Source organism: Carcharhinus amblyrhynchos, chromosome 15, assembly GCF_965287045.1.
Source record: "Carcharhinus amblyrhynchos chromosome 15, sCarAmb.v2.hapA, whole genome shotgun sequence".
Taxonomy (NCBI): Eukaryota; Metazoa; Chordata; class Chondrichthyes; order Carcharhiniformes; family Carcharhinidae; genus Carcharhinus; species Carcharhinus amblyrhynchos.
Window position 1 is genome coordinate 51,532,459 of NC_137338.1, and position 24,240 is coordinate 51,556,698.

Consider the following 24,240-nt stretch of genomic DNA (forward strand, 5'->3'; position numbering starts at 1 on the left):
AATGTAGTAAATGGTTCTCATCGAGAATCCTTGCTACCAGTGGATGGTACAGAGCAAAGTCTGTGAGCAAAATCACAAATCTTTGCAGTGGTCTGACATTTAACAGCTGCAGCACAAAGAATCAGAATGTAAAACTGCCAAAGAGCTTACAATAATATCACCTCAATAGAACATAACAGAAATGCTTCACTGACATTGCTGAACTAGGCTGGCATTTACACAAATATTGTTTGTATTTAAAATTAATATTTTCACCAGATTCTTATTATTGAATTACTCATTCAAGATAAAGCACAAGAATAATTGATAACGAGCAGCCAAAGCCAATTTATTTCCATCCTTGGCCTTAACTAATTCGTTGCTAATTGATCAAACCAGGCTACAGGCAAGATTCTCCGGCCTCCCAGCTGCATGTTTTGTGCCAGGTGGAGATGGCTCATTGTTTGGAAGCGGCGGGATTCTGTGGTCCCAATGACATTACTCCATGCCGGTGGGAAACCTGGGGTCAAGGGTGCGCTGCCGGCGGGGCCAAAGAATCCCACGTTATGAACGGTTGGAGAATTTGGCCTATGTATCTCATCATAAGTGCTCTAGTGTATTGAGACTCATTGTAAAAATGGCACATTCAACTTTGCCTACTCTTAGTAGCTTTTTAAAATACTCGTGTTAAAATATTGAATGCCAGTGGCATAATGGCATGGGGGAAGGTGCAGAACTGCTTAATTCAAAATTGATCTGAATTAAGATCAGAGGGTAGCATCAGTGACTAGGATATTTTTCTGATTTTTGTTCCCATTTTACCAAGATTCATTAAGCTCCCTCGTGTTGTCAGGTGAACAGCTTGTGAGGCTAATCATCAGTACAGCCAAGATTAGAAATCTACTTACGTCGGGAACTTGGAAAAGAATTGTTGAGCTGCTCCATCACTTCCTCCAGTCCAGTGCTTGTACCCTGGGGAGGACTCAGCAATTCATCCTCACCTGGAACAAAAGCCTCACTTTATAATATACACAAGGAAGCCTGTATCCAATATCAAGAACAAATCTTATAATGTATCTGTATCGGTTCACAACTTGTTTGCGCTGCACACGTTTCTCACCCATACCAACATGACTAAACAAGAATAATATAAATAACTGGAGATTTTAAAAGTAAATAAATGCTGACAAAAATAAAAGGTAGGTGGGAAGTAAAAATAACATAACCTTGGACTGAGACTCAAGGCACAACTCCATGGTATAGGATGTCAGTTAAGCCTCTGTTATATTGCTGGTTTATGATGTATACAAGGCAGTGCATTTTTCTGTAACCCAATAATACTACAAGCTCTGTCATGTGCTTTTGTACCCTCAGGCCCTACAACATTCAAAATAACTTTCATCTATAACTGGCATCAGAAAATCTCTACATCAAACAGTAAGATTAATTTTAAAGCAAAACTTTTCAATCTACTATAAGTGATAAGATAATTGCTTAATTTTAAAGGCAGCAAACAAGCCTTGGGTCCACATAACTTTGCTAAACCATGAGGGTAGAATGTGGGTAAAACTCTTGTCAAAAAGGCCATCACAGTTTATAAAAACAGGTGCCTCCTCAAATGTATCCCTTGGAAATATTCCATATTCTTTACATAATTCCATTTGAAGCTGTCATTATTTACGTGTAATGTGATTGACATAACATCTATTTATGAAGAATGGCTCGGTGGAGCTTTTTGTTCCAAGTGCAGCCTGTGTTAAAAAAGTAATACCCAGACAGCAGAAGGAATCCAGAGGAATGTAAAAGTGATGACAATATAACAGAATTATTAAAAGTGACCTAAAGTTAAATATGTTCAAGTTGATTTGCTTCAGATTTCCGGATCTACTGATGCCACTTGGGAGAAAATTGGTGACCCCTTCCAGGAAATGGCACAAGTGATTAAAAATGGCCACTTCCACCAGGGGTTCCACTGAAGTTATTGTAGATTGAGAGAGATGCCATGAGATTTCAAGGCCACCACCACCTAGAGAAAGAAAAAGGGAGCTCGGCACTGTTAGCGCAGCATGGTGGCACAGCGGTTGGAACTGCTGCCTCGCAGTGCCAGGGACCCGAGTTCAATTCTGGCCTTAGGTGACTGCGTAGAATTTGCACATTCTCTCCATGTCTGCGTGGGTTTACTCCGGTTTCCTCCCACAGTCCAAAGATGTGCAGGTTAGGTGGATTGGCCCTTAGTTTCAGGGGCATTAGTAGGGTAAATACATGGGGTTTTGGGATAGGACCTGGGTGGGATTGTTGTTGGCGCAGGCTCGATGGGCCAAATAGCCTCCTTCTGCACTGTACGGATTTGATGATTTAGAGTTCTTCAGGATCCTGACAAGGTGAATTGCTAGGGCACATGGTCTATAATACAAGGCTGAGAGAGACCACACAACCAAACTCTACACATTAAGTAAGGAAATAATTTGCCCACATCAGCAGCCATCTAAAGAGAGTTGGTTTTATATGGAATCTTATCGTGTCTCGCCTAGGCACCTGAATGTGCTGCACGTACAATTAATTATTTTTAAGTATTGGTTATGTAGATAAACACAGCAACTATTCTTCACCAAGAAAAATGACCAGCTAATCTATTTTTTGTTATGTTCCTTATGCAATCGATTTATTGCCTAGTCGTACAAACACTGCTGAACTAATGTTCAAGATAATCCTGTAAACTTTCATTCATGTGTTATATTTATCCTGTGAACATAAAACCATAGGGAATACTGAAATCCAAGCAGAATACCTAACAAGTTCTTCTGCAAAGATTAGAGAGATAGAGGTTTCTGAAACAATTAAAAACTGGCCACATTATATGCCGAAGATAATGCAGCAAAGAATCGTGGACAGGCCCTTTTGTACAATGTTGCATTTTTGAAACTCCCATACATAAAAGTTATTTATTTGTTTCCAACAAAATATCCAGTGCAGATAAGAATAAATAAATAAGTGTAGCATTTGATCCTTATCCTGCTTTTGGCACTTTGCACTGCAAGAATAGGTAGCATTCAAACAGGAAAGACTTCTAACACGTGAAATAAGACTGGAAAAAAATAATGATACCACAGTAAGGAGACTGGAGAGAAAAAAAAGTAAGCTCTGAGAGGAATCAAGAACATCTTAAAGAAAGATAGGTAAAATGGCTGAGACATAGCTAGCTTTTGGAGATCTATAAGCATGCTGTATGGCCAATGCTTACTCCAATGGAAACAAGCAGTGTTCCAGATTGCACTCTATCTTTAAAAGGATAGTATAAAATCAATAATAAATTTTGATACAGTTTACCAAACTTCATGCAAATATTCTTTACAAGGGATTAGCAGACAGGACTCAAATAACCTAGACGTGTTGTGGCATTTAACAATACTTGCCATAGCTCTGTCACTTGTTGGTTGTTGAATGGTATGGAAATAGTATCTGAATCAATATGTCATTTAAATTGCCCCAGTTTCATGCAGTAAAAGTTTTAAAAAAGTTTATTTATTACTGTCACAAGTTGGCTTACATTAACACTGCAATGAAGTTACTGTGAAAATCCCCCAGTCGCCACACATTGGTGCCTGTTCAGGTACACAGAGAGAATTTAGCATGGCCAATGCACCTAACCAGTACGTCTTTGGACTGTGGGAGGAATCCAGAGCACTTGGAGGAAACCCATGTGGACATGGGGAATATGTGTAGACTCTACATAGTGACCCAAACCTGGAATCAAATCCTTGGTGCTGTGAGGCAGCAGTGCTAATCAATGTGCTACCATGTCACCCCATCTTTGTTGCGGATATGTGAAATGCTAACCCTGTTGCTCTCTCCACAGATGCAGCCAGATCTTAGTTCTTCCAGCATTTTACATTTTCATTTCAGATTTCCAGCATTCAAAGTGTTTGCTGATGTATCAATCTTTTAGGTAATTCTGGCATAACTTTCTGCTGTTATATGCCATACCCCAGGAAATAATGAAGTATCCTGCATGCCTTCTTAGCCACTTTATCTACCTGTCCTGCTACCTTCATGGATCATAAGAAGTCTGACAACACCAGGTTCTACAGACATTCTCTCCAAGTTCCTTCTGCTCCTTTACATTTCCCAGAAATGTACCATTTATTGTGAATCCCTTGTTTTATTTGCACTTCCAAATACATTAACTCACACTCCTGTGGACTGAATTTGATTTGCCATGTTTCAGCCTATCTAACCAGTTCATTTAGATCTTCCTGCAGTTCACAGCTTTCGTCCTCACCATCAGCCACACAGTCAAATCTTGTATCATTTGCAAACTTGTTAATCAAGTTTAAATCATTGATATGTACAACAAAAAGCAAAGAGCCCAGTATCAAGTGTTACGGAACCCTATTGGAAGAACATTACAAAAACACCACTGATCCTTAGTACTCTTTTCTGTTACTGATTTGTTAGCAAAATTGAAGAGCATGGGATTAAATTTGAAGTGACAGCATAGATACAAAATTGAGTAAATGCCAGAAAGCAAAGAGTAGGAGTGAATGGTTGTTTTTCAGACTGGAGAGAAGTGAACTATGGTCCTTCACTCGGTAATTATTGTGGAACTCCTCTTAATGATATGTATTAATGACTTGGACTTGGATGCATGCAGAGCATCATTTCAAAGTTTGTAGGGGGGATGAAACAAAGAAATGTAGGAAACCGTGATGAGGATAGTAATAGACTTCAGGACATGGACTGACTGGTGAAATGGTCAGGCACATATCAGATGAAATTTAGGAAGTGAGTAGTGATTCACTTTGGTTGGAAGAAAGGAAGGCAATATTAATTGGATGGTATTATTTTAAAGGGGGTGTGGAAATACTGATAGCTGGAGATATATGTACACAAATCATTGAAGGTTACAAATGGCTGTAAAAAAGCATGGGGGTCCTTTGCTTGATAAACAGAGGCATAGAATACAAAAATTATTATCCTTTTACAAAGGCTGGTTAGGTTCCATCTGGAGTAATGTGCACAATTCTGGACACCACACTTTAGGAAAAATATCGAGATATTATGGAGACTGAACAGGAGATTTACCAAAATGGCATTAGGGTTGAAACATGCCAGTTCGGTGGACAGACTAGACAAATTGAGTTTATCTATCTTATGCATAAAATGCCATCTCCAAGAGTATAGCGCTTCCTTGTTACTACTTTGGAGTGTCAACCTGGATTTCCTAGATTAGTTACATACTCAAGAGGTTTACGGCATGGAAACAGGCCCTTCAGCCCAACTTGTCCATGCCGCCCCTTTTTTTTTTGAAACTCCTAAGCTAGTCCCAATTCCTGCATTTGGCCCATATCCCTCTATACCCATCTTACCCATGTAACTATCTAAATGCTTTTTAAAAGATAAAATAGTACCTGCCTCTACCACTACCTCTGGCAGCTTGTTCCAGACACTCACCACCCTCTGTGTGAAAAAATTGCCCCTCTGGACACTTTTGCATCTCTTCTCTCTCACCTTAAACCTATGCCCTCTAGTTTTGGACTCCCCTATCTTTGTGAAAAGATATCTACCTCATCTATGCCCTTCATTATTTTATAGAAATCTATAAGGTCATCCCTCAGCCATCTATGCTCCAAAGAAAAAAGTCCCAGACCACCCAGCTTTTCCTTATAACTCAAACCATCAAGTCCCGGTAGCGTCCTAGCAAAATCTTTTCTGCACTCTTTCTAGTTTAATAATATCCTTTTTATAACATGGTGACCAGAACCATACACAGTATTCCAAGTGTGGCCTTACCAAATCTTGTACAAATTCAACAAGACGTCCAACTCCTATATTCAATGTTCTGACCAATGAAACCAAGCATGCCAAATGCCTTCTTCACCATTCTGTTCACTGGTGACTCCACTTTCAAGGAGCTATGAACCTATACCCCTTTTTGCTCTGTAATTCTCCCCAACGCCCCACCATTAACTGAGTAAGTTCTGCCCTGGTTCAGTCTATCAAAATGCATCACCTTGCATTTATCTAAATTAAACTCCATCTGCCATTCATTGCCCACTGGCCCAATTGATCAAGATTCTGTTTCAATCCGAGATAGCCTTCTTCACTGTCCACTATGCCACCAACCTTGGTATCACCTGTAAACTTATTAACCATGCCTAATAAATTCTCACCCAAATAATTAATACAAATGACAAGTAACAGTGGACTGAGCACTGATATCTGAGGCACACCGCTGGTCACAGGCCTCCAGTTTGAAAAACAGCCCTCTACAGCCCCCCTCTGGCTTCTGTTATCCAGCCAATTTTGTATCCATTTGGCTACCTCACCCTGGATCCTGTGAGATTTAACCTTATGCAAGAACCTACCATATGGTACCTTGTCACAGGCCTTGCTAAAGTCCACGTCGACAACGTCAACTGCACTGCCCTCATAACTTTCTTGGTTACCCCTTCAAAAAACTCAAATTCGAGAGACATGATTTTTCCACTCACAATGCCATGTTGACTGTCCCTAATCAATCCTTGCCTCCCTAAATGCCTGTACATCCTATCCATCAGAATACCTTTTAACAACTGACCCACTACAGAGGTTAGGCTCACCAATCTGTAGTTCTCAGGCTTTTCCCTGCAGCCCTTCTTAAACAAAGGCATGACATTTGCCATGCTCCGATCTTCAGGCACCTCACCTGTGACTATTGATGATTCAAATATCTCCACTAGGGACACACAATTTCCTCCCTAGCCTCCCACAATGTCCTGGGATATACTTCATCACGTCCCAGGGATTTATCTAGCTTGATGTGCTTTGAGATTTCCAGCACCTCCTTCTCTGTAATATGTACACTCCTCAAGACATCACTATTTATGTCCCCAAATTCCCTAACATCCATGTTTTTCTCAACAGTAAATACTGATGAGAAATATTCATTCAGGATCTCACCCATTTGTTGTGGATCTGCACAAAGATGACCTTCTTGGTCCTTAAGAGGCCCCAGTCTTTCCCTAGTTGGCCTTTATGTATTTGTAGAAGTTCTTTAGATTCTCCTTTGCATTATCTGCCAAAACAATCTCATGTCCCCTTTTTGCCCTCCTGATTTCTCTCTTAACTCTACTCCTATATCCCCTATACTCTTCAAGGGATCTACCTGATCCCAGCTGCCTATACACTGTCATGTACCTTCTTGACCAGGACCTCAGTATTCCGAGTCATTCAGGGTTCCCTACTTCTACCCATCTTACCCTTCACTCTAAAAGGAATGTGCTTACCCTGAACCCAATTATAGGAGGAGAGAAAAACAGTTCTTATTTGTCCGTCTGGAATGATAGTGGATGCCAACTTATTTAACAGTTACTAATAACTATCTGTATGGCCTTGCCCTTTCTACCTTGGCGATCCCTTAGAACCTAATGTCTTTGTAAGCTCCAACATGTTGCTACTGGCCTCCTGCTCAGCTGCTACATCTTGGCTTCTGTTACTCATTCCCTAAATCTCTCCTTTTTTTGCTGCATTCAATGACCTCGTCAAATCCATTCTTTTGACCATGCCTTCAATTTTGCACCTTTGGTGTCAGGTATATCAAGTTGGTAGTACTCTCACCTCTAAAAAAGAGGGTTGTGGGTTTAGGTCGCACTCCAGAAACCTGAACATGAAAATCCCAGTTGATAATCCAGTGCAGTACTACAGAAGTGCTGTACCTGTTGTCTTTTGAATGAAACATTAAGCTGTGAGTCGCCCTCTTAGGCGGATGTAAATAAAATTCATGCTGCTATTCTCAAGATAAGTAGGAGAGTTACCCCCAGTGTCCTGGTCAGTATCTTACCCTCTATCAATAAAACATAAAACAGGTTCCCTGGCCTTAATCACATTGTGGGCGTTTGCTGTGTGCAAATTGGAGACAGTGTTCCCCATATTACAAAAGTGGCAACAATTCAAAAGCACCCAGAATGTGCTTTGGGATGTCCTAAGATTGTGCAAGGTGCTTTAAAAATGCATCATTTTATTTCATTCCTTTTCTTCTGTTTGCCATCCATTGTTATCTCCTGAACAAGGTAAAGATCTCTGAAGTTATTTCACCTTCAGAAAAAACAGTACAGATAAGTAATTGGAAAGTAGGGAGTAGTAAAAGGAATTCATTATTGGAACAACCAACATACACTCCTTACTGGCAAAGAGGAAATATGCAAGTGCTGGTACATGTCTCCATAAATCGTGAGGAGTCAAGGGAAGGAAAAATTGCTTTTATTTAACATTTGCCTGCATTAATACACTGCTGCCTTTTATGTTCAAGCATACCACAAATACCATAAATTTTATGATCTCCCAACCTTGAATGCTGCAGAATCTATTGGGATACAGCTAACGCAGCCCTAAACTGTGAAGGTACAGAGAATAATGATCCAAATTCTAGAAGACTGAAACAAACTCCAAATCTAACCTGTGCTTGGTTTACACACTAACTGAACACAGCTGCAAAGTGAGGGTTACTCTGAGTATCATAAATCACAGATTATAGAATCCTATAGTGCAGATAGAGGCCATTTGGCCCATCAGGTCTGCACTGACCACAATCCCCCCACGCCCTATCCCATAATCCCATGCAGTTATCCGAGCTAGTCCCCTTGACACTAAGGGGCAATTTAACATGGCCAATCCACCTAACCCGCACATTTTTCGGACTGTGGAAGGAAACTGGAGCACCTGGAAGAAACCCATGCAGACACAGGGAGAATGTGCAAACTCCACACTGACAGTGACCTAAACCAGGAATCGAACCTGGGTCCCTGATGCTGTGAGGCAGCAGTGCTAACCACTGTCACCATGCCGCTCAGTGCTCAACCTGAAAACATAAAAGTAAAACAGAAGGAACTTTATTTACAAATGATTTTGCTGGTCGGAAACCTTTTAAAAGTGCAGAGTTCCACTAGCCAAACTAGAAACAACTTGGGTGGGGGACAAGAGATTCTCTGTCCTCTCTGTGGTGTCTTTTTCATCCCTGAGGTGGCGCTCCACTGTCAATGGGATTTCTCCTTGACTGCATCCCACACTGCCAGGAAACCCACAGTGGGGGTACGCTGTTGGCAGGACCAGATGATCCCAATGGCATGAGCAGTCAGAAAATTCTGGCTCTGGTTAGATTTTTTATAAAATCAATGGACTGAATAAGTACCATATTAATTTCTTTACAGGATTTTTTGCAAACATACAAAAGCAAACTTTCCCATGAAGGTCAGCAACTTACTTGCTGTTTTGCTTAGTCTGCTTTACTCATACAGAGTTATTAATACAAAATAAAATGACAAATAGCCACCACAGAAATAATTAAAAATCTCATTATGTTAAGAGTCAGTGAAATTAATTTCTTTCGCTCAATGAACTTTAACACAAATTAAATATTAATTTTTCATGCATTTCGATCTTGCATCAATGGCATGAAAATGGCAGTTCTGAAGTTAGGCATAATCTCCCCCAGGGCACAGTTTAATTCCCGCAAAGGATTTCAATAACAAAATTTTGCATAATCTAGTTTACCACGAGCGCAGATTCAACACTAATATATTCTTCTTTTATATTAGTCAAATTATTTGAATAAAAATTCGTTTGACAATTTGCAGTTCGTGTTCATGGAATTCCAGATAGTCAGTAATTAATCACAACTGAAGGTATAAATCTTAAGTTTCTGAAGCTTGTTCCATTGCTTGATGCATATATTTGAATGAAGCTCTTCTGATGACATTAAGTTGTTAGCAGCATAAGCGCTAATATATTGAATATGTCACTGCAGCTTGTGGTGTGATTAATTATACAAATTATCTCTTAAAAAAGATATTAACAACTAAAATTAATTGCTTGCTGCCTGTCCTTTTGCAGCATGCAATCCTCCACCGCTATGCTAAGCCACAGTCAAAGTTTAAGGCGCAGATTTTCATCCCTGGGTCGATTTTGCAAAGTCAGGAGATTTTCAAGCTTGCCTCTGTGCCCATATTTAAATAGAAATATAAGAAAATATATCCTTCCAATCCTCACCTGCCTTCCCCCTGCACACCACACACTCCCTATGCCCCATCCATGCCAACCCTTATTCTCCACACACCCCAAAGGCCTCCACATTACCAATGTCATCTTAGTGGTCCTCTACCCACCCCATTGTACCATATCCCCATGCCAACTTGCGGGAAAAATCTGAACGCAAGCATCTCTTTCAATCTTCACTCAACTTCCTGTCACCACTTATTGGTGTTTCACAGATCTACATTCCAGGTAAAATTGAAGGGATGCAAAAATCATTATCATTCACTTGAGAGTGTTTTAAGATTTTGATCAAGGATTTATCCTGGCTCATTTTTTGAGTAGTTATTTATAGCCCTTTAGGATGAGGCAATATTTTTCAAGGTTGCTGAAACCATAAACATTTTTTGAATTTTTCAGTTGTGCAATGTGTACTGATCACTTAATTCTAGTCAGTATAAGAAACATTTGTAAATTGACATTTAAAAACTTCCCAGTGTTATTAACAAACCATTTTTCTGAATCAATATGAAAAGGATGGGACTTATGAGGCTACAGTGTAAATCTTATAAGGCTTAGTCAACTGAAACACAATTTAGGTAAGTGTGCTGAGGTCAGAATGTCCAATCCCCAGTGCTCCTTATTTTCTAGTGAATCACAATCACATTTCTAATAAATGGTATATTTCAGTGCAGCAGAACATTAGATTATTGGAGTTTTTTTTCCAGAAGCAACAGAAAGACTAAAAGTCTGTGACAGAAGTACTTCCGTAATGTGGTGTTAGTCACGTGAACCAGATGGTGCAAGGATAACCAGGGGTTTGTGTTAAATTAGTTGATCCTGGGTGGGATACGACAATTACCTTTAGGGATTCTTATGCTATGGGGAGGAATAAATAAATCAACTTGCCTCACCCTGAACACTACTACCTTAGTGGCCCATGTTAAAAGGTTTGCGGTGGAGTAAGCCATTCTATGCAGATTTGCATGAATTTCCTGGGTGCAGACAGCATGGCTGAATAACATCTTTGTGGCCTACATGGGTTTCTTTATTGAGATCAGTGAAGTGGCCTGCAGTGCTGGCTACTCCAGAGAATCAATGCAATCTGAGCAGCACCACTTTGAAGAGGTGCTATGTGAACACATTTTTCCGTGTGTCTGGAGAGGATGGATTTTGCTGTGATAGCCACCACAACTTGCATAATGTTTCTGAGGATTGTAACTACACATAGAAATAAGAGCAGTAGACCATCTGTCTGATCTTCTGCATCGCTCCACTTTCCTGCCTGCCCTCCATGTCCTTCATTTCCCTGATTAACCAAAACCTGCCTATCTCAGCCTTAAATAAATTCAATCTTGCAGGATATGTAATTTAGAAAACTTTTCATCTTGGTCTTAGATGATACACACTATCCTGAGTCCATGTCTCCCATGTTCTAGATTCCTCAACCGGCGAAACAACTCTCAGTATCCTTCAGGGTCTTGTACGCCTCAAAGATATTCTTCATAACTTCAGAGGATTTAGGCCCAATTTACTCAGCCTTTCATCACAGAACAACTCCCTCATCCCAGAAACCATTCTAGTGAACATTTACTCTATCACCCCCAATACAAATACACACTTCCTTAAATAAGGAGACCAAACTGCACATATGATGCCAGGTGTGGACTCACCAAAGCCCTATACAATTTTGGCAAGACTTTTTCATATTTGCACTGCAAACCCTTTGCAATAAAGGTTTATATGTCATTTCCCTTCCTAATTGCTACTGCCTTTGCATGCTCTGTGTTCCTTGTATGAGCATACCTAAGTCCCTCTGAACGTCAACATTTAGAAGATTCGACCTTTTAAAAATATTTTATTTTTCTACTCTTATGATCAAAATAAACTATCTCACACTTTCCTATCTGCCATCTTGTTGCCCACTCACTTAATCTGACTATATCTCGGTGCCCCTTCACAACTTACATTCCCACCTGGCTATGTATTGTCAGCAAATTTGGAGATCTTGCTCTGTCCCCTCATTTAAATCATTATATAGACTGTAAAGAGATGAGTTCTTAGCACTGATTTTTGCAGCATTCCACAAATTATAGTCCGCCAACTGAAAATGCCCCATTTAGTTCTATTCTTTGTCTGTTAACCAATTCTCCATCCATGATAATAAATAACCTCAATTGCATGAGCCTACAACTTCTGAATTAATTTTTTGGGTAGCGTCTTTTGGAAATCCAAATATATTAAGTCTACTGGTTTCTCTTTACCTACCCTACCAGTTACATTCTCAGAAAACGCTAATAAGTTTGTCAAATATAATTTCCCTTTTGTAAAATCATATTGACCTGTCCAACCACACCATGATTTTCTAAGTGCGTTGTTAAGAGCTCCTTAATAATAAATTTCAACATTTTCTCATAGATTGATGTTAGGTTAACTGGTCTTTAGTTTTCTGTTTTCTCTCTTCCTGAATAGCAATGTTATATTTGCTAGCTTTCAATCCAATAAGACCACTGTGAAACCTAGCAAAATTTGGAAAACCATAATCATTACACCCACCATTTCTGTAACTATCTGTTTTAGAACTATCGGATGCAGGCTGTAAGTTTCTTGAACCTTGTCAGTTTTTAGTCCCTGAAGTTTTTGATATACTTCTCTGCTGATATTAATTACATTAAGTTCTTTTCTTTTATTGGGCCTTTGGTTACCTCTGTTTTATTGTGAAGGCAAACCAAAGGGGTAAATCTTCAATTGCTGGCAGGGTTGGGAAAATAGTGGTCCTGAAGGATATGCTGAGATCTTGATGTCTCCTGGACAGTTTTGGATTTTCAAAGGGATGGCTGGCTGGAAGAAACAGGGAAGATGCCTGGCATCAATAAGCAGCTCCTCAGGGAACTTATTAAGAAACTGATTTGGGGCAGAGTGGAGTTTCCGGAAGTTTTGCAGGCAAGCCTGACCAATCTTGTGCATGTCAATGCACAGCTGTTGGGTTTACCCAGGGCCCAAATAATATTATTTGCTGTGGTCATTTCAACGAATGTGTGGGGCCAACTAGTAATGGCTCAGGTATTGATCTTACCTTATCGTGAAAGATCACTGTCTGCATCTCTCCACTTCTAAAGAGCTGACTATCTACACTGGCAAGGCAGCAGCAGCCTCAAGCACGGCTTCCACTTGCCTTTACTGCTGGTCCAAACATGCAGCTCCTACCAGAGTATCTAACTGGGCATTGAACTTGCCTCCTGGCCATTAAAATGGCAACAACCCTCACCCCTGCTATGGGGTAAGGATGATGTGGATGTGCCGGCGTTGGACTGGGGTAAACACAGTAAAAAGTCTGACAACACCAGGTTTTAGTCCAACCGATTTATTTGATAGTAAACGCACAAGCTTTCGAGGTTTCCCTCTTTGTCAGGTGAATGGAGCGTTCTGGCCTCAGACAGAGCATATAAAGCATGGACAGTTTAGAGATTACTGATTAGAATGCGAATCTTTACACCTAACCTGCTGTTCAAGTCCTAAAGTAGCTGACAATGTGAGTGGAAGGAGCACTGATCACAGTTTAAAGAGATGTGTATTGTCTCCAGACAGCACAGTAAGTGAGGTTTTGCAAACCCAGGCAAGTCACGGGGGTTACAGATAGTGTGACATGAACCCAAGATCCCTGTTGAGACCGTCCTCGTGTGTGCGGAACTTGGCTATCAGTCTCTGCTCAGCGACTCTGTGCTGTCACGTGTCGTGAAGGCCGCCTCTGACCTTCGGGTAAGCGTTCTCCAAGGCGGCCTTCACGACACACGACAGCGCAGAGTCGCTGAGCAGAGACTGATAGCCAAGTTCCGCACACGAGGACGGTCTCAACAGGGATCTTGGGTTCATGTCGCACTATCTGTAACCCCCGTGACTTGCCTGGGTTTGCAAAACCTCACTCACTGTGCTGTCTGGAGACAATACACATCTCTTTAACCTGTGATCAGTGCTCCTTCCATTGTCAGCCACTTTAAGACTTGAGCAGCAGGTTAGGTGTAAAGATTCGCATTCTAATCAGTAATCTCTAAACTGTCTGTGCTTTATATGCTCTGTCTGAGGCCAGAACTCTCCATTCACCTGACGAAGAGGGAAACCTCGAAAGCTTGTGCGTTTACTATCAAATAAATCGGTTGGACTAAAACCTGGTGTTGTCAGACTTTTTACCATGGGGTATGGACCCAGAATTCATCTGGATGCGGATTTCACTATTTGGCATTGAAAATCCAATCCAAAATATTTATTCAACATCTCTGCCATTTCCACTTTCTCTAATGGAACAATATTTACTTTAGTTGCACTTATGGTCTGTTTTCTTTTCTGTTCCTGGCTAGTTTTCCATGATCAACTTTTTGGTCACTTTTTAATAAAAGCAAACTTCTACAGACGCTGGAGAGCTGAAATGAAAACAGTAAGAGCTGGAAAAGCTCAGTAGGTGTGGCAGAATCCATGGAGAGAGAATTAGTAAATGTTTCAATTCCCACAAAGGTCTGGAGGAGTAAGCATGTGGAAATTCTAGGAAGACAGATGCGTTAGCAGATATAATGTCATTACAATATTTCACTTCATCTATGGCGGGAAAGCCTGCAGCAGAATGCTACAGTGAGGGTCTACTGAGGACAGTCCTCAGTAGCTGGAAAAAGTTCAGAGACAGAAGTGATAAGTGGTGGGCTGAGTGACAGGGAGACTGTTAGAGTTGGCCATTGGATGGTGGAAGCGATCACTGGGAGGGGGAGCTGGAGCACCAAATGGGGAGGAAGAAATCATGAGGCAAAAGCTCAGGAATGGGTGCTCTGGGGAGGAGCATCAGCTGACTGTGGAAGAAGATTGTTTAAAGGGGCGGGGGCATATTCTTGCCATTGGGGGCTGACAAACAGTGCCACATAAAACATTTACCTGCCTTTTCCCAAGATCTGGGAAACCCAAGCAACTGCATTACATTTGATATAGGCTCCCAACTGCACTGTGTGAATTGGCTGTAACAAACTGACCCAACCCTCAAGAGCAAGACACAGGGCACAACTTCACTCCACAAAGCCTGCACATGACAACTTGGGCTCAAGTTAAGCAATTTAACATTTTTAAACTCCCATCCAACATTCTCCTATGGCCATAGGGAGGGGTTTATAATCCCCCCCAAGGCAGTCTGGAGATGTGACTTTGCCTCCATTTGAAATAAACTGTGAGCTATGACATTGCACAAACTGTTTTATGCACAAAATCAATTCCTGCGGTGTGTGATTTTTTTCAACCTGTGCAACTTTGTTTTAAAACATAGCACTTGACCATAACTCATTCTCAAATCCTTTCCACATAGAATTTTTTTAAAAAAGATTAAAAATCCTGCAAGTTGACTGGCTAATCTTTATCAGATTAGTGGATATCAGGTTTAACTTCCTCCCTCTGCTTCCTTATGCTTTCCCTCAGATATCCTCCTCATTTAGAACTTCATTAAACCCATGTCTAGCATAACCTACTATCTGCCTGAATTTTTACGCAAGTCGATTTGTTCTAAATCTTCAATAATTGATCATGTCATAATTGTATTACGAAAATACATATGCAAGTTACAACTCTTTAAAAATGCATTTTTAAATAAAAAAGATTCTTTGATACTGTCAGACCTGCTGAGATTTTCCAGCAATTTCTGTTTTCGTTTGATTCCAGCATTTGCAATATTTTGCTTTATCAAAGATTTTTTATTCATTTCCTTGTATAACAACTTCCAAGTATACACCGCGTAGCAAAAACAGACCTTCATAGGAACATAATCAGATATAATTTGATCAAAGTCACATGGTCTACTAGGACAATGATCAAATATTGGTTGTTGAGGTGGGTTTTAAAGGGCGACTTAACGGAGGAGAGTGAAGTTGGAAAAACAGAAAGGCTAAAGGAGGCAGAGTTCAGGATCGAGGCAGCTGCCAACAGTGCAGTAATGAATATTCGGGAGAGCACGAGGCCAAAATTGGAGGAGGGCCAAGATCTTTGAGGCTTATAGGGCTGGAGGTGTTACAGAGATAGGGAAGGGTGACATCATCGAAGAATTTTGAGCAAATGGCTGAGAATTTTAAAATTCACGTGTTGCCAGATTGAGAGTCACAGGAAGTCAACAAGGACAGGAGTAATGTGTGGACAGGACTTGAGCATGTTAGAATTTGAATATCAGAATATTTGAGACACAAATCATATTCAACATTTCTTTGTCGAACTTGCATGAGAATCACTTGGTCAAACACAAGATTGGGAATGAGTGTGGCTCAACGTTACGAGCGTGCATATAAAGCATCAGCCCTCTGGCGACAATAATGAAAATTATAGTTGTCTCTTTCTTTCATAGCAAACAAAATCCATGCCAAACATTTGACTATGAAACAGTGGATACTTGATAGAATAGGGATTATCGATCTATTTTTATCTAGCTGGATCCTTTGTAGCTGTCTTGTGAGCTTGAAAAGTTCAGCTTTTCTTGATTAATAATACTCCTGCCTTAGGTTTAGAGAATTATGCTTTCACGTCCAACACGAAGAGTCTGTTTTGCGTAGTTCAGACTGGCACTTCAGAGCTGTCCTTTGAATGGAACGGTCTGCCTGCGCAGCCCACCAAGGACTCAAGTTACAAGTAGAATAGCAGGAAGTTAACGTTACTAACCCGATTCCCAAACTGTTATCTTTAGCATGTAGTTAGGCTATACTATCCCAATGCTACCTGGCAGCCAACCTTGGCCTTTACCAGCAATGAAGGTAATTTATAATGGTTTGGCTGATTTTGTTTTTATTACATTGTGGCTTAAAGATTTGGTTATCTAACACTTATATTGATGTCACCGCCATCCATTAATATCAATGTCATGATGATATTGCCACCATATATAAGTAAATTATTTTTGCGCTCACTTTTACCAAGTACAATGTTCATGTAACAGAAGCACAGCCAAAATAGTGAGCCAACAGCTTTTAACAGACTACAGACAGCATCAGGTGCTTTGGTGGGGTTGCAACCCTTTTGGTATTAAAAGGTACATCCCAGAAATCAAGAGTAAGAATAATGTATTGATAAAGTTGCAAACAAAATGCAAATGTGAATAAATAAGCTTAACTAATTCACTACTGTTTTAACCACTTTTTCATTCAAATGCTGCAGAAGGTCATGTGGTGTAGTGGTTAGTGTTCCTACCACTGTCAGAAGCTCAGGGTCAATTCCCATACAGGGCTTGGTTGGAGGCCATGGTCTGTGGCATGGACAAACAGGTTGATTGTCCACCTGTAAATCCTTCCTATATGATAAGAATGGAAGTCTTCTGGCTGGCAGAACTGAGTGCGGCATGGTGGCGCAGTGGTTAGCACTGCTGCCTCACAGCGCCACGGACCTAGGTTCAATTCTGGCCTTGGATGACTGTGGAGTTGCATATTCTCCCCATGTGAGTGTGGGTTTCCCTCAGGTGCTCTGATTTTCTCCCACAGTCCAAAGATGTGTAGGGTAGGTGGATTGGTCATGTGAAATTGCCCCTTAGTGTCCCAAGGTGTGTAGGTTAGGTGGATTAGCCAAGGGTTATGGAAATAGCGCAGGGGAGGTGGTCTGGCTAAGTTACTCTCTCAGAAAGTCAGTACAGAGTCGATGGGCTGAATGGCCTTTTCGGCATTATAGGAATTCTGCGAATCTATGAGTGATAGCTGAAGCGTAATAATCACCCCATGTTATAAGACTCCACATGCAAGCTCTTGTCATGGGCTCTGTGCTCTTGGTTTGAGGGAATGCATGAGAGAGTGAGAGTTCAAATGCTGCTCCTTCATCACATACAAATAATTTACATCTCAGGTTTCTTTGTGCCTTTCTGCTCAGGGTTGGTGGACAGACCTCACTCCCCCTTTTCTCTTGAGAATGCTTAGCCATCCAGCAAAATGATCGAGAATTGGTGAGTGTTGGTTGATGTGGGTAATAAGTTTCAATGGCAGGACTCAGGCCTTGTCAACAAGAATGCAAAACAGAAATGTTAGAATTATAATGGACATACAAATGGAGTACTTTCTTTACTTCTTAATCATTTCTCCTGCAAAACAACTGACTCTAACAAAACGTCCCACCTGTAAGTTAACAGGATCCGTCTTGCACTCAGACTGCAGTGGTGGAACACTTGCTCATCGAATCATCAACGTTGCAACAATTATTTCTTACCCATTGTCCCTGAAGTCTGACTGCTGACTCCATGAAGTAGCACTGGCTGACTGCTGTCTGATCTTTGCGAGGAAGTAGAAGGGGAGGAGACTGTAGTACCATTTACTCTGACTTCTGTCTGTGGCTGCAAACAGCAATAAGGAAGGAGGTTATGACACATTACGCTACATGCTGCCTACAGCTTGTAGATAAGATCATTAAGTGAGATTGCTTTGGGAAAAATCTGATAACATTTTGCTTCAGCCTGAAACTGGTCAGAGGATCACAGTCTGAGCTCAGAGACCAAACTGATATTTGGAACAGAAAGTGTTTTTGCAGCCAAGTGAAGTCAGTTACATCCTGTTGCTTTCAACACAATGTTCAATAATAGTTTGTTTCAGTGTTTTAATAACAGCAGAAGAGTTTTAAAATTCTTATTTAGTTTAAAAGCTTCACCATCCACGAAAGTGCAATGAAACAAGGGCCGGATTTTCCCTAAGATAAAGGGAAAATACTGCGGATACTGGACTTTGAAACAAAAACAGAAAATGCTGGAGAAACTCAGCAGATCTGACAGCATCTGTGGAGAGAGATTAGAGCCAACATTTTGGGCCATCCAGATTTGAAACATTGGCTCTATTCTCTCTCCACAGATGCTGTCAGTCCTGTTTGATTTCTCCAGCATTTTCTGTTCTCTGATTTTCCCTACCGGGTCAAGCGCACAGAGATGGGAGAATTCACAGCTCTGTAAACCCAAACTTTCAAAATGGCTGCTTTTGGTCTGGGGGTGACCAAGGGCAACCCAGGAAGAACTGAGAAGTATGCCAGGGCCAAGGTAGTTGGTGGAAGACCTGCCTTGGGGATCTGGTACCATCTCCAAAGTTTGATGATAAAGATTAAAATATTAAACATACCTCCACCCCACCTTACCACACAATTCTCATGTCCCATCCATGCCAATCCAGGCGACCTCATGCACTCACCTAACCCCAATTACTCCTCGTATCCTCCATGTGAACCTACGCCCTTTATAACCCCAATGCCAACTTATGTTCCTCCATCTCCCCACCTTCCCATGGCCTTTTACATCTATTTCATGCCAAATCCAATTCATACCACCTGCTCATCACCCTTACACCTATGAAACCAACTCATCTCGTCTCAACCATGGACAGATCTCTGGGCCCATGTAGAGATGAGATAAAATGTTTCACTAAATAAAGTTCTAAACATTTTATTGTTTGACTTCACTATATTGAAAAACACTCATTCATGGAAATCTATTTACTACATTTACATTCCTTCAACTAAATAAACAGACATTTCATTCAAGTGCACAATCCCTTTATAAAAAAGCATTGGAATTTGTAGACCACATCAAAGTTTCTATAACAAATAGCAGCTTCAAAGTGTGAAATAACAAGTATCCTATTGTAATAATTAATGGTTGGCAAATCAGTCATTCAGAACTATTCCAGTATTGGAAGCCCTTGGGCTTCCGTCAACAGGCAAAATGACATAGCAAACAATCAGTTTTTTAAAAAAACTCGACATTTTTTTTATGAAGACTTAAAGGGTAGGATGATTAAATGCCTTGACAGTTTGAAAGCTCCATTTAACAAGTGCCTTTGACTGTTTTTACAGGTCCCTTTGAAAGGTATTACTGACAGCTTTGACAGTTCTGTTAACAGTTCCCAGGAGGCTGACAGTCAAGGGGACATGATCTGCCCTTAAAAGACTTCTGATCTCCACCAAAGAGCACTTTACCTCCCCCATAGCGTACAGGACCATAGAATCCCTTCAGTGCAGAAGGAGGCCATTCAGTCCACCGGGTCTGCACTGTAGAAGAGCTTCTTACCCAGGCCCACACCTCCCCCTGTCTCAACCCTAACCCAGTAATTCCCCACCTTTATCTCATTAATCCCCTAACAGAAGCACTTTGGGACACTATGGGGAAATTTAGCTTGGCCAATCCGCCTGAACTGCACATCTTTGGACTGTGGGAGGAAACCGGACCACCCGGAGGAAACCCACGTAGGCACAGAGAGAACGTGCAAACTCCATGCAGTCAGCCAAGCTTAGAATTGAACTTGGATCCCTGGTGCTATGAGGCAGCAATGCTAGATCCAAAGAGTACCCTAGCTATCCAAACAAATACACAATATTTAGATCTGTCCTTAAGTGATCTAATCTGCACATTTTGGGTTTCACACTCCTGCCATCCCAAATCCCAATTTGGCTCATGATTTAAATGGCCAGCTGTTTCCTTAAAACATCCACAAAAATGGGAAGTGCCTTGTTTGGAGATAGATTTTCAGGCATTGGGTTTCCTCCAGGTGCTCCGGTTTCCTCCCACACCCCAAAGATGTGCAGTTTAGGCAGATTGGCCATTCTAAATTTCCCCTTAGTGTCCCAAGATGAATAGGTTAGGGGATTAGCAGGGTAAAGGTGGGTCTTGAACTGTTGCGTTGCAGCAAAAGCGTTGGTCAAAGTGTTGGAGCTCCATATTTCTATAACCATGGGTTTGTCGAACAAGCCTTTGTGATCTTGGTAATCCAGTTGAGCTACCAGAAATTGTTGTAAGTAGAGGTAAAATACTCTTCCAATTCAAGATACAGTTGCAGAAGCAACCTCAGAGTAGGAGTCATACTGTCACATTCCTTTCTGCCAGTTCCCTGCTTTTCCCATGAACTGGGTAATGTTCTTGTGCTACCGGAAATTAGCACAAAATATAAACATAATACAGAAATAATGAATGGACACAGGCCTTTTGCCTCTCACCTGCTCCAGCAGCTGCCTCAGCCTGTGCAGCTGGGATTCCAACTGCTTGTTGTGATCTTCCAGGATCTGCATTCTGGCCTCAAGTCGACCTTTGTGCTGACGAAGCAGTTTGGCTTCAGCGATTAGCTCAGCATCCCTGGGACTCTGTGGCGAAATGGGCAGCATTTCTGGCGGGGACGGCAAGGGGGACAGGCCTTTGTGGTCATGCTGCTGCTTCAGTCTCTCATACTCAGACTGAAGGTTCCTGGAAGCAAAAAGAATATAAATTAAAGGCCCTGCAATTTTGGGATTCAGGGGATATTTAGTCAAGAAGCTGGCATGGTGTTTTGTCCACAGAGTTCTTTATACTGGGCTGATAATTTCCTAGTAAGTTGCTCACGAATCTAAGTGACAGAACATTAAGTTAATGAGGTTACTTATTGGGCTTCGCCTGAAATTTGCTGGATGAAAACCTCCTACAATAAAAATAACATTTCACTGATAATCAGATTAGGGATTAGGAAATTAAATTTGAAAGGATGTTGTTAGATTTAAGTGCGTAAAAGTTTAATTCACATTTGTATCAGCACTGGCAAGATAATATAGTAAGCCAGCCACCAGCGATGTTGCTGGGGCAGAGGAGGGAAACATGAGCTAGCTGCTGAACTGGAATTGAAAGGAGCACTTTCTAAGGGGGAACAGACCCCAGAAACGGGCCAAAGTCAACATTCCATGGTTCTCAAAAGCCCTTATTGGATCGATATTAGATGGTCTTTTGAAATGGGTTGCGGCAGTTGGGTGAAACTTTGGGGTCCAATTTATTGTATTAAAAGGTCACATATATCAATCCATCTGATGCACTCATGCACATTCTAACCTGTTTTCATCTTCCAGGTCAGCTAGAATTCTTTCCAATTCACCTCTTTCTTCACTCTCCAATGAGATAAGAATTTGAGCAGGGCTCCGAGGCTGACTCAAAGGTGACTCCTGGTTCAGACTCTGACAATAGTGCTGAATCAGCAGATGTTCATCATCTCTGCAATACGTTGCAAAGAAAATATGTCAGCATTTTTTTTTAAAACACCTGTTTCCAGAAATATTACCCCTCATCACAACCAGCTTGTTTCTTTGGAATGCGTTTAGAAAGAAAGCATGTGTCACACAGTCAGGAAACTAGTCTAAATTCATTGACTATTATTCAAAAAATGTTTTTACAATTCATACGTGGTAAAAAAAATTACACAAGAAAGTTAGATCTTCAGTGCCATTCCTTTTTTTATCTTTCTGATATATGATTGGCCACTATTTCTGCAAAAACACTGTGGGACAGATTCCTTCCCTTTCCCAGAGTATGGTGGCATTATGGTTATGCTACTGAACTAATAACGTAGAGGTCCAGAATGAAGTTCCAGAGACATGTTCAAATCCCACCATAGTAACTGGGGAATTTAAATTCAGGTAATGAAATAAATCCGGAATAGTTAGTGTCAGTTGTGGTGACCTTTGCAGTAAAATTCCACCTGGTTCACTAAGGGCCTTGAGGAATCTGTTCGTACCTGGTTTGGCCTACACATCAAGTCCAAACCATAGGGTTGTGAATGATCATTAGCTGCCCTCGGACACAGCCTAGTAAAGACAATCGGTTGTATCAGCCTCCTATAAAAATGCCTAGTAAGAATAAAACTAGATGGATCACTTAGCATCAACCTTGGTACCAAACTGAAGACATGACAAATGGCACAGCCAGTCCCATCAACCCTGCAAGGTCATCCTCAAGAAAATCTGGAGACCTGTGGAAACGCTGGGAGAGGGGGGACCCATATGTTATGTTTCTGTGAGTATGATTTTCAGCCAACCTCCCAGACTTTTCCATTACCATCCCCAGGTATGTTCTGTCACATAAGCGGGACATACCCAACTGACTGAGATGGTGGTATAGTTGTAAATAGACAGGAATGAATGACCTTGGCCATTCTCCAAATTAAGTTTCATGGCATAAGGTCAACCTGGACAAGGAAACCTCTAGCTGATTATCAAGTACTATCTCTCTCACCAGATGAATAGGTTCATAACTTGGAAGATCACTGAGAACTGGGTGGTGAACTTTAATGTCCATTACAAGGAGCAGTTTAGTAAAATTGCACAACTTGATGGGATCAGATCAAAGCTCAGCAACCCTGTCACATTCAGTCATGAATGGTGGTGGACTAAATGGCCAAAAGGAGGAACAGGTTCCACAAAATCCCCTTTGTTAATAATGCCAGAGCCCAGTATGAGGGCAAAGACCGGGCTAACTTATGTGCAACCAGCTTCAGTTAAAGGGATAATCCATCTCAACCGCCTTCTGAGGTCCCCACTGTAAAGCCAATCTTCACTGAATCCATCCACATATCAACAAATAGCTATGCACACAAAAAGCTGCAATGAGCCCCTGACTACATCTGAGCAGTGATGCTGAAAACTTACACCATAAGTTCGAGCCATATCCTGAGCCAAATTGTTCCAGTATAGCTACAATGCTGGTATTTACCCAACAAGGTGGAAAATTGTCCAGCTATGTCTGTCAATGAGAAGATAAATTTAATCTGGCCAGTTATCTTTCCATCAGTCTAATCTTCATCATCATCAGCAAAGTGATGGAAGTGTTGCTGCTAGTGCTGTCAAGCAGCACTTACTGTTCATGAATGCTCAGTTTGAGTTCCACCAGGGTCATTTAGGTCCTGACCTCATTATGGTTTGGGCCAAATATGAACAAAAAACCCAAACTCCAGAGAAGAGATGCGAGTGACTGCCTTGACATCAAGGCAACATTTGACCAAGTGTGACATCAAGGCAACATTTGACCAAGTGTGACATCAAGGCAACATTTGACCAAGTGTGACATCAAGGCAACATTTGACCAAGTGTGACATCAAGGCAACATTTGACCAAGTGTGGCTTCAAGGAGCTTTAGCCACATTGAACTCAAAGGGAACGGAAGGCAAAACTATCCACTTGTTGAAGTCATACCTAACACAAAGGAAGATGGTTGTGGTTGTTGGAGGCCAATCATCTCAGTTTCAGGACATGACTGCAGGAGCTCCTCAGGAGAGTGTCCTAGGCCCAATCTTCCTCAACTGCTTCATTAATGACCTCCTCTCCATGAAAAGATCAGAATGGAGATGCTTGCATTCCTGCTTGATGATTCCTCAGATAATGAAACAGTCTTTGCTCACATGCAGCAAGGCCTGGACAACACTCAGGCTTGAGCTGATAAGTGGCAATTAACATTCATATCACATAATTAACAGGTAATAAAGATCTCCAATGGGTCTAACCTCT

At 41.2% G+C, this 24,240-nt stretch overlaps 1 protein-coding gene across 10 annotated transcripts in view; it reads right to left on the bottom strand.

Annotated features, from left to right (window-relative positions):
- The window catches only part of dmd (dystrophin), a 1,714,977-nt gene that overhangs the window by 18,854 nt on the left and 1,671,883 nt on the right, over window positions 1–24,240 (bottom strand). For all 10 annotated transcript variants that reach the window (XM_080203928.1, XM_080203931.1, XM_080203930.1 and 7 more), the window contains 4 exons: window positions 21,797–21,955; window positions 20,941–21,184; window positions 18,181–18,304; window positions 888–980 (listed from right to left, as the gene is read on the bottom strand). In XM_080203928.1, the coding sequence (XP_080060054.1) occupies window positions 888–980; window positions 18,181–18,304; window positions 20,941–21,184; window positions 21,797–21,955 (620 nt within the window). The remainder of the gene's footprint in view (window positions 1–887; window positions 981–18,180; window positions 18,305–20,940; window positions 21,185–21,796; window positions 21,956–24,240) is intronic.